The sequence below is a fragment of the Aquarana catesbeiana genome, linkage group LG07, assembly GCF_042186555.1.
Source record: "Aquarana catesbeiana isolate 2022-GZ linkage group LG07, ASM4218655v1, whole genome shotgun sequence".
NCBI classification, from domain to species: Eukaryota; Metazoa; Chordata; class Amphibia; order Anura; family Ranidae; genus Aquarana; species Aquarana catesbeiana.
The window spans coordinates 102,228,960-102,246,177 of record NC_133330.1 but is presented as its reverse complement, the minus strand read 5'-3'; the positions used below and the strand labels follow the sequence as shown (position 1 = coordinate 102,246,177).

Genomic DNA, 17,218 nt, shown 5'->3' with positions numbered 1-17,218 from the left:
GAAGCATCTGCTATGTATCCTACTGCTTTCAGTAGTACAGGCAGTGTATCTAACAGATCCTTACGGGGAGTTCCTGCCTCGATATGGGCTTTCAGCTGTTCCAGCCAGTGCTCCAAGTTCCTAGTTACCACGGCTGAGGCCATGGCCGGCTTCAAATTTGCTAGGGTTGAATCCCATGCTTTAGGGAGTCTGCCCTTTTGTCCATGGTATCCTTTAGGATACCCATATCCTCAAACGCAAGGTCAGTGTTCCTTGACACTTGAGAAAAAGCTGCGTCAAGCCTTGGTTTTTTTGTTCCAGACTTGGGAGCTATCCTCTGCAAAGGGAAACCTGCGTTTGAGGGATCTAGAAAAGAAAGGGGCCCTCTCTGGGTCCTTCCATTCCCTTTTTATAGTTTCCGATAGAAACTTATGCACTGGAAATACCCTGTGTTTAACCTCACCCATGCCTTGAAACATTTTATCATGTAATGACAATAGGGTTTTATTCTCTGTGATGTTTAGAGTTGTGTGGATAGTCTTCAAAAGGTCATCCACCTCCTCTAGGGATAATTTGTAGTGAGAAGAAGAAGATTCTCTCTCTTCATCCGCTTCTTCCTCAGAGTCTGTAACAACGCTACGTTCTTCATCTTTTGAGTCACTGCCCCCTCTGGATGCAGAAACAGATGAATGAGAACGAGGTACTGTGCTGCTACCTGCAGCTGGACGTTTATCAAGATAAGACCTGAATGTCTCAAATGTATCCACCAATTCTTTTCTGAAGGAGTTCAATAATTCTCCTTGCTGGGACGCAGGTGTAGTAGGAGTGGTTTCCTCCTTAACTAAGTCTGCAATGCAGGCCCTGCATAATACCTTTGTCCAGGACTCGCTTAGTACATTTTTACATGACGGACATTTCATCTTAGCAGGAGGGGAGGAATGTTTGGTCTTTTCTTTAACTTTCTGAAATACACTAAATTAACCATTTGCTTTTAACATTTCTTTCAATATAGAAACAAAAAACCATAGCATGCTGAAAAAATAGAGGAGCTAACACTTTAACCCCTCTTTCTGATACCAGCCAGTGAATCCCACCTCCAGATTCACTTGACAATAAATAAACACACATTTCCTGACATCAACAAACAGGAAGAGTGTTGCAGGCCCCTAAATTCTCCTGAATTTAAAAGAGGGGAAATAACACATGCCCATAGAGTAAGATACAGAGACCGATGTCCCAGCTTACCTGGGCCTGGCTGATTTGCGTGGCTCCTGCTCCTGTCATCGCCGTTTGTTCCTCCTCCATGCTGCCAGGATTCACAATGGCGTTTGGTGCTTTTATTTTAAATTTCCCGGTCCGCTCGCCGCTGCGTGGGCCAGAAATGATGTCAGCCGGGAGAGGCCGTCCCCCCCCCTCCTGCGTTCCAGCAGCCGGAACCAGAAGCCGCGTCGCTAGAAGTCCCATCCCCGGCCGTAATGACGCACTCGCCCTCGGAACCCGGAAGGCTGAGGCTTTGGGGAAGAAGGAGAACGCTCGTTTCTCCTTAGCCTAGCCGCCGGTCTAAAGGAACCTCCAGCAGCTTGACCCTCGCCGGGTATGAAGAGGAGAGGACACCGGAGCATCCACCTCACGTAAGGGAGGAAGGTGGGCTGGCCTGCACAAAATAAAACAAAACCGGTATGCCCCATACTCTCTCCACCTGGAGAAAGCGTAGCACACCCCTGGCCCCTGCAGCGCTTCCACCATGGTGGAGGAAACACTACAACTGAGGCCATGGTGGAAGCGTCTGGTCTTTAAAGAAAACTGACTGCAGTGTTTCCTGGGAAAAGTGGGTGGAGCTGTACTCTCTCCAGGTGCTGTCCTGAAAGACGAAGGGAGGGAAAAAAAATAAATAAATAAATAAAACTTTGGCCTGTGGTACAACAAGGAAAAACCAAAAGAGCTTCCCACAGCGTCTTGTCACCACAACCATTCAAAGGGGGAATCGGCAAGCCTGAGGAACGAGGAAGTGTCGGCTGTGAAGTGGATGGATAGGAAAGACGTATACATGATGTCCATCATCCACGATGACACCTCGGTGGAACTTCGCAGAAGAGGCGGTCCCATTCGTAAGTACAATAAATTCATGGGGGGGGGTGGATTTAAACGATCAAATGTTGCAGCCCTATCTTTCAAACACGAAAATCCCTCTTCTGGTACAAAAAAGTCGCAATTTACTTTTTTCATTTGGCCCTTTTAAATTCTTTTATCATCTACCAAAAAATCAACGGAAACACCCACACCTTCATAAAGTTTATTGAAGACATTGTCACTGCCCTGATCTACTAACAAAGGATCCCCCCCCCCCCCCCAGAAAGCAATCATTGTGTCAACAACAGACTACATGAGCGCCATTTTCCGGACCATATTCCATCATCAGGATCTGGAAGACGACGCCCAAAAAAAATAAAAAATAAAAAAATAATGTTCGGTGTGCACCAAAAGAGGAATTAGGAAAGACACCAGCTTCCATTGTCCCGACTGTCCCTCTCAACCTGGCCTTTGCATCGGAGAATGCTTCAAGCGATATCACACTCTGGAAAACTATTAGCCCATATTTCTAATACTGCCATTTCCCCGTTTTCAATTTCTGTTCTAAATATTTCCCTGCCTCAACCAACCATATCATTGTCTTCCATGTGAAATGACCCTGGCCTGTTTCTCGACTATGCCTCTGCCTACTGTCTGCATTGTTTATCCTCCATGTTTCTGCCTTTCACGTGAACTGACCCTGGACTGTATCGACTATGCCTCTGCCTACGGTCTATTTCTGCCTTTTACCTGCACTGATCTCGGCCTGTTGACCGTGTTTTTGCCTGCCCCTTGGATTGAGCTGTCGCTGTCCACGTTCCTGCCTGCTGCCTGGACCGATGCTCTCTTCTGTGGACCACTGCACTTCTAAAACCGCAGGTAATCTTTTCTTTACCCTTTGTTCAGCAGAATGTATTTTGGTTTGTAATTGGTATGTACAGTACATGCTAGAAATATGAAGGGCCTTCAACAATGTGATAGGTTGGCAGGAATTTGTGTGTAATTTATGCGCCTAGAACACCTGACAGTGCTACTTGGATGTTGGGCCTCTGTATGTGGCCAGGCTGTGTAAAAGTCTCACACATGTGGTATCGCCATACTCTGGAGGAGTAGAGGAATGTATTTTGGGGTGTCAGCTTTGCTATGTACATGCTATGTGTTAGAAATATCTTATAAATAGGACAACTATGTAAAAAAAAAAAAAAAAAAAAAAAAAAAAAAAGCAGTTTCATTTTTTTTCCCACATATTCCAAAAACTTCTGGAAGAAAAATGAACCGTTCAAAAGACTCATTATGCCTCAGATTATAGGTTGGGGTGTTAGCTTTCCAAAATGGGGTCATTTTGTGGGCGTTTCCTTTGACCTGGTGCTCCGGGGCCTTCAAAAGTGTGATAGGTTATCATTAAATGAGATGTGCCATTTATGCTCGTAGAACACCTGATGGTGCTACTTGGATGTTAGACCTCTGTACGTGGCCAGGCTGTGTAAAAGTCTCACACATGTGGTGTCCCTATACTCAGGAGGAGTAGCAGAATGTATTTTGGGGTGTCATTGCAAGTATGCATGTTCTGTGTGAGAGAAATAACTTATGGCAATTGTGAAAAAAAAAAAAAAAAATTCAATAATTGTGGGAAAAAATTACAACTTCAAAAAACTCACCATGCCTCTTACTAAAAACCTTAGAATGTCTGCTTTCCAAAAAGGGGTAATTTGGGAGTTATTTGTACTTTCCTGGCTTGTTAGGCTCGGTTCACACAGGGGCGACTTGTCAGGCGACCTAGTCGCCTGACAAGTCGCCTCCCGTTCTGTGCTACGGAACCGTTCTAATAGGAGCGACGCAAGTCGCTCCGACTTAGAAAAAGGTTCCTGTACTACTTTGGGGGCGACTTGCATAGACTTCTATGCAGAAGTCGTTTTGCAAGTCGCCTCGGAAGTTGTTTGCAGGTCGCCTCGCTGAGGCGACCTGCAAGTCGTGCCGCCCCTGTGTGAACCGGCACTTAGGGTCTCAAGAAATGAGGTAGGCCTTTAGTACATCAGGTGTGATCATTTTTCAATGATTTGCACCATAGCTTGAAGACTCTATAACTTTCACAGAGACCAAATAATATTGGGACCCAAACCGTTTTTTTTTTTTTTTTTTTTTCACGATTTGTTTTTGTCAGCAATTTAATATTTTTTTTACATTCAGCTGTCAGCGGGAAAGCCTGCCGATGACTCATCGGTTGTTAAGGAGGGGGCCGGCCACCGCATCCTTAGCAACCAGCTATATACAGTGTTTGAAGTTCAGTTCAATCACTTTTTTTGTAAAAAAACGGATGTCAGTGGACATGAAAACTGATGTAAAAACATCCGTATCTGTTTTTGATCAGTCTTTTTTTTTTTTTTTTTTTTTTGTGAAAAACACCATACACGTGACTGAACTGAACTAAAAAAATGGAACGGCCATGTGACAACTTTTTCTAGTTAGAATGAAGTAGGAAATGGTTAAAACCATGGTCAGGTGATTTTTTTTTTTTTTTTGCTGCCTGTGTCTCGTTATGGAGACTTCCATTCACTTGCTGCCCACAGGGCACAGCTCCAAGAGTGAGAGCAAATCTTTTTTTTTTTCCCTTCTTTTTTTTTTAAGAGAGAATAACTCGCTTTGGGAGAACAGGTGTTCCCATTGGGAGATTGTCACCAGAGCATGAGGTGAAACTTTAAAATTTTGTATTTTACATTACTTTCTATTCTGGCGACAGCTGCCACCAGGACAAGGGTGAATCTCTCCAATAGAGAAGCAATAAAAACTTGAATGGGATAATAATGCTTCTTTTTGGAGATTATTTTTTTAGATGATTTTATATGGCATAATGGATGATGCCCCCCACTTTTTCCCCCCCATTTATTTTTAAACACATCCATTTTTCACTCATACACTCATTGTTTATTAATTTTTCACACCTTTAACTCATGCACAGTCCTTCACACACTCATAAATGCTCTTCATTTTAAATATTTCTTATAAAACATTTTTTATTTTCTCTTTATTCACTTTGTCCCTTAGGCTGGCCATACATGATACAATTTTATTGTTCAATTTATTTTAGCTTTACCTTGAACTATGCAGTGTAAGGGCCTGCCTGATTGCATACAAATTTAAAGTGTTTAGGTTTGACCTCATATTATGGATTGGTAAATCTAAAGGAAAATTGTACAAATAAATTGTATAGCATATGGCCAGCCTTACCTTTCATCTTGCATTTTTTCCCCCATCCACTTTAGAAGCAGCTTGCCTTTTTTTTCTCACTGCAATCACATACGCATGTGTCACGCTTCACAGCTGCTGTATGAATTTGGTTACTGTGCTCTCAGGCTCGGTTCACACTGGGGCGACTTGTCAGGCGACCTAGTCGCCTGACAAGTCGCCTCCCGTTCTGTGCTATGGAACCGTTCTAATTGGAGCGACGCAAGTCGCTCCGACTTAGAAAAAGGTTCCTGTATTACTTTGGGGGCGACTTGGGGCGACTTGCATAGACTTCTATGCAGAAGTCGTCTCGCAAGTCGCCCCGCAGTCGTTTGCAGGTCGCCTCGCTGAGGCGACCTGCAAGTCGTGCCGCCCATGTGTGAACCGAGCCTCAGGCTCATTTCACACGGGCTGTCCAATCAGGTCCCCCTGTCAGTTTTTTAGGCAGACCTGATCAGACCATCCATAGCTCTCTATGGGGCGGTGGATATCAGAGGACATGCATGTGCCGACAGCTACCAGCATCCAATCCGATTGGACAGAGGCTTTCACATGTATACATCCATACTAGGATTGGTTTTGGTGAGCAGCAGTTTCAAGCTAAAATGTTCATTGCTCTCTGGATGACTTTTCTTTACGCTGACATCCCTAACATCCTGAGTGCCAGTGGGGCTCTACACCTCAGCCTGGCGCAGCACCACCAACTACTTATTGCCTTATTGTGAATTATTCTACTCGGGCTAGCAAAATGGAAAAAGGGTGCGTTCAGTTTCTTTTCTTTATAAGACATAAAAATAGATATAATAATAATAATAATAATTAATAAGAAGAAGAAGAAGAAGAAGAAGAAGATTAATAAATGAGATTTTCTGCTCACCAGACACAGCAATATCAGATATCACGGTTTTCTTTCGGTCTTTGACACTGCTTATTTGTGGAAAGTGAACATCAACGGCCAGATACAGAGTGCAGGTAAGGAACGCCAGCACCCCTACGGACACTCCATAAGTGCAGGCACTTCGGTTTCGGTTGAAAATGCAATGCTCCTCCTCCTCAGTTGAAAGATTAATATATCCCTCATTAACTATGCAACCAAAGACCACTATGGAGAAAACCTGCAACACACAAACAAAAGAAAATGCTGAAATATAGGATCAGTTACGTAAAGTATTCTCGACATAGCATTTATTAAATATTTGTAGCTTCATAAGAAATTGACGTTTAAAAGCACAATTCAAGTTTCAGTTTAAATCAGCTAAATATTGGTTTGGCCATATGTCATTAAAATGGACATACCACCCAAATTGCTATATACTTTTCAAACGGTTCCAAAAGCTTCCCACTCCATGTTCTTTACTTGTGTCAACACACTAATATGTAATTAAGTCACAAAAAAAACAGGATTCATCGCTCCACGCTCTGCCTAAATCGAGAGGTGGGGTGACTTTACCTCACATACTCCTATACCATAAATCATCTTGCTTTTTCAGAATCCTTGATTGGTACGATAGCCGGGACTCAAAATTATGGATTGTCCTAGAAAAAAAAAAAAAAAACCACACACGACATTCTCACTCCTGACATCATGTCCCTACTATGGACCGACCTAAAACACAGACCACGCACGGAGGTCTTACCCCTCCTGGTGGTTTCTACTCTCCGTGCTTAGGACTCTTATGTAGGGAAGGGTTTACTCATGTCAAGACCTGGCGCATTATCACCGCCTTTTGAGACTCTTGCATTTCCTCCTACTCTTTATCAATCTCGCTTTCTTATTTGGAATAAGGAAGACAAACCACTACTATGTCACACCCTGCAGAATGGTACATTGTTCCCAGTGTCACTAGGGTCTGCTCATAACCAGGCCACGGCTTAGATAATATTCTCAACTTCGCCATTACCTTGCCGTTAATATACCTACAACTACTCTAACCAGACCACTTACTGGATTTCAAAAGCTTGCTAACTCAGTCTGACAGGCCTTTACACCCCTTATCTCTTATATACCAAAGTTTTGCTGAAGACCGCCCTACCACATGGCCCACCATTCATTGTTAAATGGGAATAGGAACTTAATATTCCAAGTTTTGACATTTACTTAGGACCTCGATATCTTCTAGAGCACAATTATAAGATCCTCGCCAGGTGGTATCGCTGCCCTACTACTTTACATAAAAAAAGACCTGTCCATTTCAAATACCTGCTGGAGATGTTTTAAGGCCTCAGGCACCATGACTCACATTTGGAGCACTACTACTTTCTGGGACAAAATACTTCACCTCTACTATGATTTAGCTGGGGACACCACTATCCCCATCCTTTGTGGATTGGGCCTTTGAAATGGACTCTATTGGTCATCTAGAAAGGCTGATCTCTTGGGAGACAGATAAAACTGATGAGTTGATCTGGTTGATCTGGAATCACTTTCGACATTCCTCTAAATTTGCCTCCTATCTGCGATCTCCCTGGCACAATATTTGTTATCCTTCTTGGATGCCTATTTTTGTTTCTCTTCATAGATCTTGGGTCTCTCCCCCCTTGCCTCATTTTGACCCTTCTGTTTTTTCATGTGTATATGTGCACAAACAAAAAAAAAGACAAAGATTAAAACACAAATCAGCTAAATATATGTTAGGTACATCAAAAATAAAAAATTGTGCAAGTCTTTTTTTTCTTGAAGTAGCTATAGTCAGAGTACAAAAGCCTGTCCCCTGCCAGCATGCTGATGAGAAGGAACCTTATTGTTTTTGGAAGCAGTGGTTACTTTGCAGATGTCCAACACCCCTAGTTCAATAGGGCTTAAAAAACAAAAAAAACAAAAAAAACCCACACCATTTTCTATATTTCAAGAGATTTCTAAACCAAAAGAATATCGTCCTCTGAAGGTGTAAAATAAAAAAAAAAAAAAAGTGTAACTACCCACAGGTCAACAAATGCAAATGATGCACCTGTTTGAGCACCAGGCCATAAAGAAGTTCACCAGAAGACAAATACCGGGAATGAGAATACAGAACAGCTTCCTCCTCTCTACAGAAATAGAGGGGGGGGGGGGGGGGGGATTTACAAGCTTGGGTGTAACTATAGTACTCCCCTCCCCCTGCTTAAAATTGTTTGCCACTGAAGAACTGATTGAGGTTTGTTGGTCTCGCTCCCTTTTACCTGCCAGTACCCTCCATGCTGATCCCATTCCCGGGGTCTGTGAAAGCAAAAATCAGGAGGCTGTAGAGCCGTCGGATCACATTTCTCTGAAAACAGACAGACAGTCGGCTTGTGAGGTTTACATGCAGCAGTTGGGAGTGTGTGTAATGTGTGTGCTGCCAACATATTACGTCAGTAAAAGAGTAAATATGGAGGAACCTTAATCTTCAGACCATAGGCTCAAATAATAACTTATCAAATCCACCTAGCAATAGTGAAAACGAGAGGCAAAAAGTTCCCTCCGGGAACCCTCCGGAATGCCAAATAGAATCTGAATATCTAAAAAGGAGGCCAGAGAAATAGACTTGCAGCATGGATCGCATCCAGACAGTGGAGAGAAACCTCCCCGGAATTTTTAAGATCAGAACATTAGAAGGGAAGCACAATGTCCTGGTTAGGGTAAAAAGAGGGCCACCTTGCCTTGGGAAAACAGAAAATTTAAAAAAAGGCCATAATTGCCAGAGGCTCATGTGACCCTAGGTTCCTTTTAGGATAAGGGTGAGACCCCCCCAAGACATGACTCACAGAGGTGATAGCAACTAGGAAGGTTTCCTTGTTAGCAAGTTAAGACAGGGGGGTAACCCTGATGAAGGGTGGTTTCAAAAAGAACTGACAAAGCCAAGTGGAGATTCCACAGCATCACTGGGGAGCATGCATGAGGAACAAAGTGAGCATTACCTGCACAAAAGCCTTCAAAGTGTGAGAGGCAAGCACTCTCTGGAGAAGAATGGCTGGAGCTGTGGTTTAACCCCTGATGGCATTTAAGGTCAAAGGCTGATTCAAACCAGACTGGAGGAAAGATAGGATACATCTTACAGAGCACTTTGAGATTGACTAGGAATTGCTAGTACCATGCAAAATAGGCCAACCAGGTGTTATGATAAACATTATTGGAAGTGGATTCTAGCTTTCAGTAGTATAGGGATTATTGAATCTAATAAGCCCCTGTCTCTCAGGACTTGAGCTTTAAATGCGATGCCTTTAAAGCTAGTGACAGAATCAGGATGATAGACCACACCTGGGATAGAAGAGTACCACTCCCAGTAAGAATACCCTCTCTCTTCATCTTGCAAAGCAAGGGGGGCATAAATAACTTTGATGTCCCCATGGAATGATCTGTTAAGCTTGTTGCATATCTTCTGGCATCCAGGTTCAACATCTGGGATCCCTTACCTGCCACAGAAGTCTTTGAAACATCTCCTGGTGGAGACTACGCCCCTGGACCCAGTTGCTAAAAAGTGAAAAAGTCTGTCTGCAAACTTTGCCATGCCTGGAATGTTCACTGTGGACAGGGCTGGAACATGGAGTTCCGCCCATACTAGAATGAGGTTTGCATTTCTTTACAGCTACACGAGTTTGTACCCTTGATGGTTGATGTAAGGCATGGCATTGTCCAACTGAATCCTGGTCAGGTGGCCTCATAGTCCAGGAAGTCCAGCATGGCATGGCAGGAACAATCAAATTGCCCTTAGTTTAAGGATGCTGATTGGGAGCTGGGCATCCAGGACAGGCTGGCATCTGTTGTAAGCATATTCCAAGACATCAGGAGAAAAGGACTTCCCTGATTTCAGCACTGAGCTGGAAATCCATCAGGCTAGGGCAAGTCACATTGTCACATTATTGATATGCAAGGGCTTGGAGTGAAATTAGGTGTATGGTACTGACTTGGAGGGTACTAGCAGGCCCAAGCCCCTCGTGCAAAATGGAATGATGGAGTGTTTAGTGCAATGTGGGAGCTGAGGGCCAGAAACCTGTTTATGAGGAGAAAAATCAGGCCTGGATACTCCTAACAGTAGGCTAGTTCCAGCGTGGACTTCTGGAGATTTAGGATGCATCTTGACCTCTGAAAATGGACATTGGCTGACAAGGCCTGTTCCTTTAAGAGGAAGTTGTCCAGATATCCCATGATAGGGATGCCTTGAGAGCACAGCAAAGCTAGGACAGAAGGTCAAATCTTAGGGAAGACCAAAAGGTGCCGTGGACAGGCCAAATGGAAGGGCAATAAACTGGTACTGTCTATAGAAAAAACATAGGTAGAGTTGATGTGGGGGAGAGAGATGGAGATGTGCAAATAGGCACAGAAAATACCCTGGCTGAAGGCAATCAATAACTGACCTTGCAGATTCAATACAGAATATTTGAATCTTAAGGAACCGGTAAAGAATCTTTACATACAGTATGAGGAGAATGCCTCCCTTTGCCTTGGGGGCAGTGAACAGATTGGAGAAGAACCCCTGAAACTGCTTTCTGACACCGGAGCAATGACTCCCTGCAAGAGTAGCTTCTAGTGAACAGGATCCACTGTCCAGCATAGTTGTATCTTTGTTCTTAAAAACTAGGGGATAATGGTGTTGTGGTAACTTGCACCAAAAAAAAAAAAAAAAAAAAAACACACACCACACATATTATTCTTGATATCACTAGAAAAAAAGCGTTTGAAAATTAGTTTGCAAAAAATCCATCAGTATCACCAGCAAAGCAGCTTCATTATTATCCCATTAAAGAATAGAATTGTGGGCTGCATTTGGAGATTTCATAATTTGCCACGTCACGAGACAGACCGTACAGGTGCAGAGGCAACTTTGAAGCGCGGACCACAGAGGGGAATAAGAAAAGGTTCCAAATTCAAACATTGGTTAATATTGCCTGGTTGCATGCTTGGCACCTCATATTTAACTCCTAACAACTGCAGCAGCACCCCGTGCTCTTGGATAGGCCGATAGCACTGAACCACAGCGGTCCTGTGGTGCCTTTTCAGTGAGCATACTCATTTGGGAATGTTCAGGGACAGGGTTCCACTGGCATAAGGACCCAGGCTTGCATCCTCTTCTAGGAAGAGTCTGAGTACAGCGCCCAAGGGAGCAAACTGAAGGCTGTACAGTGGAAGTTGCAGTGACTAGTGACACAGAGGCTTGCAGGGAGTGGGAGAGGTCATGCTAAGGCTGCCATTACAGCTTTGTTTGCCAGTGTCCAATCACATGAAGGTAGCTGCATAACTCATGGTCTAATGCCGCGTACACACGGTCGGACTTTTCGGCTACAAAAGTCCGACAGCCCGTCCGGCAGACTTTCGACGGACTTTCTAACGAACGGACTTAATTACATATGATCACACAAAAGTCAGACGGATTCATACGTGATAGCGTACGACCGGACTAAAATAAGGAAGTTGATAGCCAGTAGCCAATAGCTGCCCTAGCGTGGGTTTTTGTCCGTCGGACTAGCATACAGACGAGCGGATTTCTGGGTCTTACGGAGTTACGAGGTAAAGATTTGAAGCATGTTCCAAATCTAAAGTCCGTCAGATTTATGACTGGAAAAGTCAGCTGAAGGTCCGGTGAAGCCCACACACGATCGGATTGTCCGCCGGCTTTGGTCCGTTGGCGTCCATCGGACCAGTCCGGTCGAAAAGTCCGACCATGTGTCCACGGCATAAGACTAAGATCCTGTGTAACATATAAAAAAAAAAGATAAGTGTATGTATACAATAGGATAGAACAAAGAATTCCACTAGTAGTGCTAAAAGTCTGGCTATTATAAAGCACATGTAGGCTGCACAGGTCTTGCACCCCAAGGGCTGGTATCGGATGATGTGAAAAAAAAACAAAAAAAAAAAACGAGGCATTGAATGTCTACAAACAGTGTAAAATATTAATTCACTCGTCTCTATTTTAAATACAGGATAGCTGACTGCCCAGCATCTTTTACAGTAAACTCATAGTGCTGCATATACTGTATCAGGTCATATTCATAAAGAAACTTTTACCAAGAAATGTATACCACAGGAAAAAAAAAAAAAAAAAGTATTTTCAGAGAATACATATCATAAATAATTGTTGGCGTTTTCCTTAAAAAGTATTTTCGATTCTGCAATCAAATTTTGGGAAAAATAGATAAAATAAAAGGACGGAAAGAAGGGTTTATATAAAAATGTATATTATATTAATTGCAAAACCTTTTAGAGGTATCTTGCAATGCCATACAGTGAATGCAATAAGCATTCACTGTATGGCACGGAACCAATACCAAGCGGCCGACCTCCTGTGCTCAGAAAGCATTGGGCCAGTCGCTCGGCATGGGACCTGGAAGCTAGCGGAGATCACTGGAGTAATAGGATCTACTACAGTGATTTTCCATGGGCATCGGCCAGGTATAGTATAAACATAGTTCCATTGGTCTAAGCTGAACCAATAAAACTTTGTATAAACTATCCATACCTGGAGCTCATCTTTAATAGGTATAGCTTGCACTTTGTTTAGTTGCTGTAAATAGATCACATGTATGTGTAGGTGAAAGCATTTCCCGTGAGGTAGTCCATCATTCAACGATTGTAGGGTTGTCCCGATACCGATACTAGTATCGGTATCGGCACCGATACCGAGCATTTGCCCAAGTACTTGTACTCGGGCAAATGCTCCCGATGCTTCCCCCGATACCTAGAAGACAGCTGTGATCGGCGCCTGGGGGAGTTACAAGATTCTCCCCCAGCGCTTTCACCAGCTTTAGTGACATAAAGCGGTGATCGCTCACAGCTGACTGTCACTGCATCCTCCTCCGTGCCCCCTCCGTTCCTCTGTGCCTCTCCGCTGTCCCCCTCCGTTCCTCTCTCCTTATCTGTGCCTCTCCGCTGTCCCCTCCATTCCTCTCTCCTTATCTGTGCCTCTCCGCTGTCCCCTCCGTTCCTCTCTCCTTATCTGTCCCCCTCCGTTCTCCCCCTCCGTTCCTCTCTCCTTCTCTGTCCCCCTCCGTCCTCCTCCTCCTTCCTTTGTGAATAGACAGAGTCAGCTGACTCTGTCCATTCACATAACTGATACATTGTAATCTCCTGTGATTACGATGTGTTAGTTTATGAATGGAGAGGAGCCGCTGTCTTCTCTCCATTCATTTTCAGTGCAGCTGAGGCTGCAGAGAAAGGGACTGGGGAATCTCTATCCTCTGTCTCTTTCTCTGTCTCAAGGGGGAGATATTAGAGGTCTGTTAAGACCCCTGATATCTCACCAAAGCCCCCCAAAAGGGCTGATTAAAAAAAAAAAAAAACAATAAAGAATAAAAAAATATTATTGTAAAAAATAAAAATTGTAAAAAAAAACCAAAAAAAAAAAACACACACACATACAACGTTCACCCCCCCCCCCCCCCCCCCAAAAAAAGCAAGCACTGTTAAAAAAAAAAAAAAAAACTGTCACGTGACATTTAAAAAAAAGTATCGGTAATCGGTATCGGCGAGTACTTGAAAAAAAGTATCGGTACTTATACTCGGTCCTAAAAAAGTGGTATCGGGACAACCCTAAACGATTGTACTATAAGAAGTAAAATTGTGTCTCCAACTGCAAATAGTATGGTGTCCTAACACCTGACAATAAAAGATATAGCAGCTGTTCAAGATAGTATGACATCAGAGGCACTGCAATTTAGAAAAAAAAAAAAAAAAAAAAATACATTGCATTCAAGCAGTCTCCTGCTTTTACTGCAACTGCTTGAAATATTGAAGGTTGAAGTAACCCCAATCACTTTTTTTTTGTTTTTAAACAGTTTATTAAGGATTTCTGCCACACAAGAAAAATACAATAGTAATCACTAGTGAACAGTGGGTCAAGTGTGTGCGTGGTACACCAGACATGTATCAGGAATATGAAATATTGGGATTACATATTATTTAAAAGCAGAGTTCCAGCCTATATATATATATATATATATATATATATATATATATATATATATATATATATATATATATATATATATATATATATATATATATATATATATATATATATATATATATATATATATATATATATATATATATATATAAAAAAAAAAAACACCCTAAAACTAAATTTAAAAAAAGGATTTAAAAGCTGCTAACTTTTAATATAAGGACACTTACCTGCCCAGTTTTCTGGCGATGTTGGCACCCCAAGCCGATTTGTCCATTGGCTTCAGGTGCAGGTGCCAGCATTGCTAGTAAGGGAAACTAGCAGTGAAGCCTTCAGGCTTCAGCGCTTTCTGAATGGCCCCGTTGTCTTCTGGGACACACACAAGTCCCAAAAGGCAGCAGGGGGGGGGGGGGGGTTTAGAGGAGGGCAAAGTGGTCGTTCCCGCAAAACGCTGTATGGGTATGTCTGTACCTTTAAGGGCGATAGCAGGCGCACACCCGCTGCATGGCAGGGAACCCGATGCGCATGGTCAGCGTACGCGATCGCCGCCAGACACGCGCGATCATGTGTACGAGAGCAGGAACAGGGATTTTTTTTTTTAGGACAGAACAGACATATCGTTTGTTCCTAACAAGTAGGAACAATCATACATCTCCTCCCCCAGTCAGTCCTATCCCCTCAGTTAGAACACACATTTAAACCCTTGATCGCCCCCTAGTGTTAACCCCTTCTCTGCCAATGACATTTACACAGTAAACAGTGCATTTTTATAGCACTGATCGCTGTATAATTGTCAATGGTTCCAAAAATGTGTCAAAAGTGTCCGATCTGTCCGCCGCAATGTCGCAGTACTGCAAAAAAAAAAAAAAAAATCCATAAATCTTTCCCATAGTTTGTAGATGCGTTTGCGCAAACTAATCAATATACGCTTATTGCGATTTTTTTTACCAAAAATATGTAGAAGAAGAATATATATATTGGCCTAAACTGAGGAAGAAATTTGTTTTTTTTAAAAACATTTTTGGGGATATTATAGCAAAAAGTTAAAAAATATTGCTTGCCTTTCAAAATTGTCGCTCTTTTTGTTTATAGCCAAAAAATGAAAAAAAAAAAAAAAAAAAAAAAAATGCAGAGGTGATCAAATACCACCAAAAAAAAGCTCTATTTGTCGGAAAAAAAAAAAAGCTGGATGTCAAATTTGTTTGGGTACAGCGTTGCAAGACCGCGCAATTGTCAGTTAAAAGCGACGCAGCGCCGTATCGCAAAAAATGACCTGGTCATTAAGCAGCCAAATCTTCCGGTCTGTAAGTGGTTAAATCAAGTACAAATGAGAACAACAGTGAAACAAAGTAGTAGTTACAGAGAATATACATTCCCAGTAATACCCATCTCATTCCTGTGGATAAGATGGAAGCTCATTCAGGGTAATGACAGCTGGTTGGCCCTTCAAAATAATTCCAAAGCTCCTAGGCGTTCATTTTAGTTTTTCAGCATTATACCAGTTAGAGTACAGTTAGGGTCAATAAATATTGGGACAGAGACACAATTAAAATCTTTTTGGCTCTATACACCACCACAATGGATTTGAAATGAAACAAACAAGATGTGCCTTAACTGCAGACTTTCAGCTTTAATTTGAGGGTATTTACATCCAAATCAGGTGAACGGTGTAGGAATTACAACAGTTTGTATATGTGCCTCCCACTTTTTAAGAGACCAAAAGTAATGGGACAATTGGCTGCTCAGCTGTTCCATGGCCAGGTGTGTGTTATTCCCTCATTATCCCATTTACAAGGAGCAGATAAAAGGTCCAGAGTTCATTTCAAGTGTGCTATTTGCATTTGGAATCCGTTGCTGTCAACTCTCAATATGAGATCCAAAGAGCTGTCACTATAAGTGAAGCAAACCATCATTAGGCTGAAAAAACAAAACAAACCCATCAGAGAGATAGCAAAAACATTAGGTGTAGCCAAATCAACTGTTTGCAACATCCTTAAAAAGAAAGAACACACCGGTGAGCTCAGCAACACTAAAAGACCCGGAAGACCACGGAAAACAACTGTGGTGGATGAAAAATTCTTTCCCTGGTGAAGAAAACACCCTTCACAACAGTTGGCCAGATCAAGAACACTCTCCAGGAGGTAGGTGTATGCGTGTCAAAGTCAACAATCAAGAGAAGACTTCACCAGAGTGAATACAGAGGGTTCACCACAAGATGTAAACCATTGCTGAGCATCAAAAACAGGAAGGCCAGATTAGAGTTTGCCAAACATCTAAAAAAGCCTTCACAGTTCTGGAAAAACATCCAGATGAGACCAAGATCAACTTGTACCAGAGTGATGGGAAGAGAAAAGTATGGAGAAGGAAAGGAACTGCTCATGATCCAAAGCATACCACCTCATCAGTGAAGCATGGTGGTGGTAGTGTCATGGCGTGGGCATGTATGGCTGTCAACGGAACTGTTTCTCTTGTATTTATTGATGATGTGACTGCTGACAAAAGCAGCATGATGAATTCTGAAGTGTTTCGGGCAATATTATCTGCTCATATTCAGCAAAATGCTTCAGAACTCATTGGACGGCCCCTCACAGTGCAGATGGACCATGACCCGAAGCACACTGCGAAGGCAACCAAAGACTTTAAGGGAAAGAAATGGAATGTTATGCAAAGGCCAAGTCAATCACCTGACCTGAATCCGATTGAGCATGCATTTCACTTGCTGAAGACAAAACTGAAGGGAAAATGCCCCAAGAACAAGCAGGAACTGAAGACAGTTGCAGTAGAGGCCTGGCAGAGCATCACCAGGGATGAAACCCAGCGTCTGGTGATGTCTATGCGTTCCAGACATCAGGCTGTAATGAACTGCAAAGGATTTGCAAAAAGTGAAAGTTTGATGGATGATTGTTAATCAGTCCCATTACTTTTGGTCCCTTAAAAAGTGTGAGGCACATATACAAACTGTTGTAATTCCTACACCATTCACCTGATTTGGATGTAAATACCCTCGAATTAAAGCTGAATGTCTGCAGTTGAGTCCCGGTTCACACTGGTGCGATGCGAGAACACTGCGAATCCACTGTGGGTTCCCA

General features: G+C 42.7%; 1 protein-coding gene across 2 annotated transcripts in view; it reads right to left on the bottom strand.

Annotated features, from left to right (window-relative positions):
• The window catches only part of SYNGR1 (synaptogyrin 1), an 89,498-nt gene that overhangs the window by 44,451 nt on the left and 27,829 nt on the right, over positions 1 to 17,218 (bottom strand). For both annotated transcript variants that reach the window (XM_073592547.1, XM_073592548.1), the window contains exon 2: positions 6,149 to 6,386. In XM_073592547.1, coding sequence (XP_073448648.1) covers positions 6,149 to 6,386 — 238 coding nt within the window. The remainder of the gene's footprint in view (positions 1 to 6,148; positions 6,387 to 17,218) is intronic.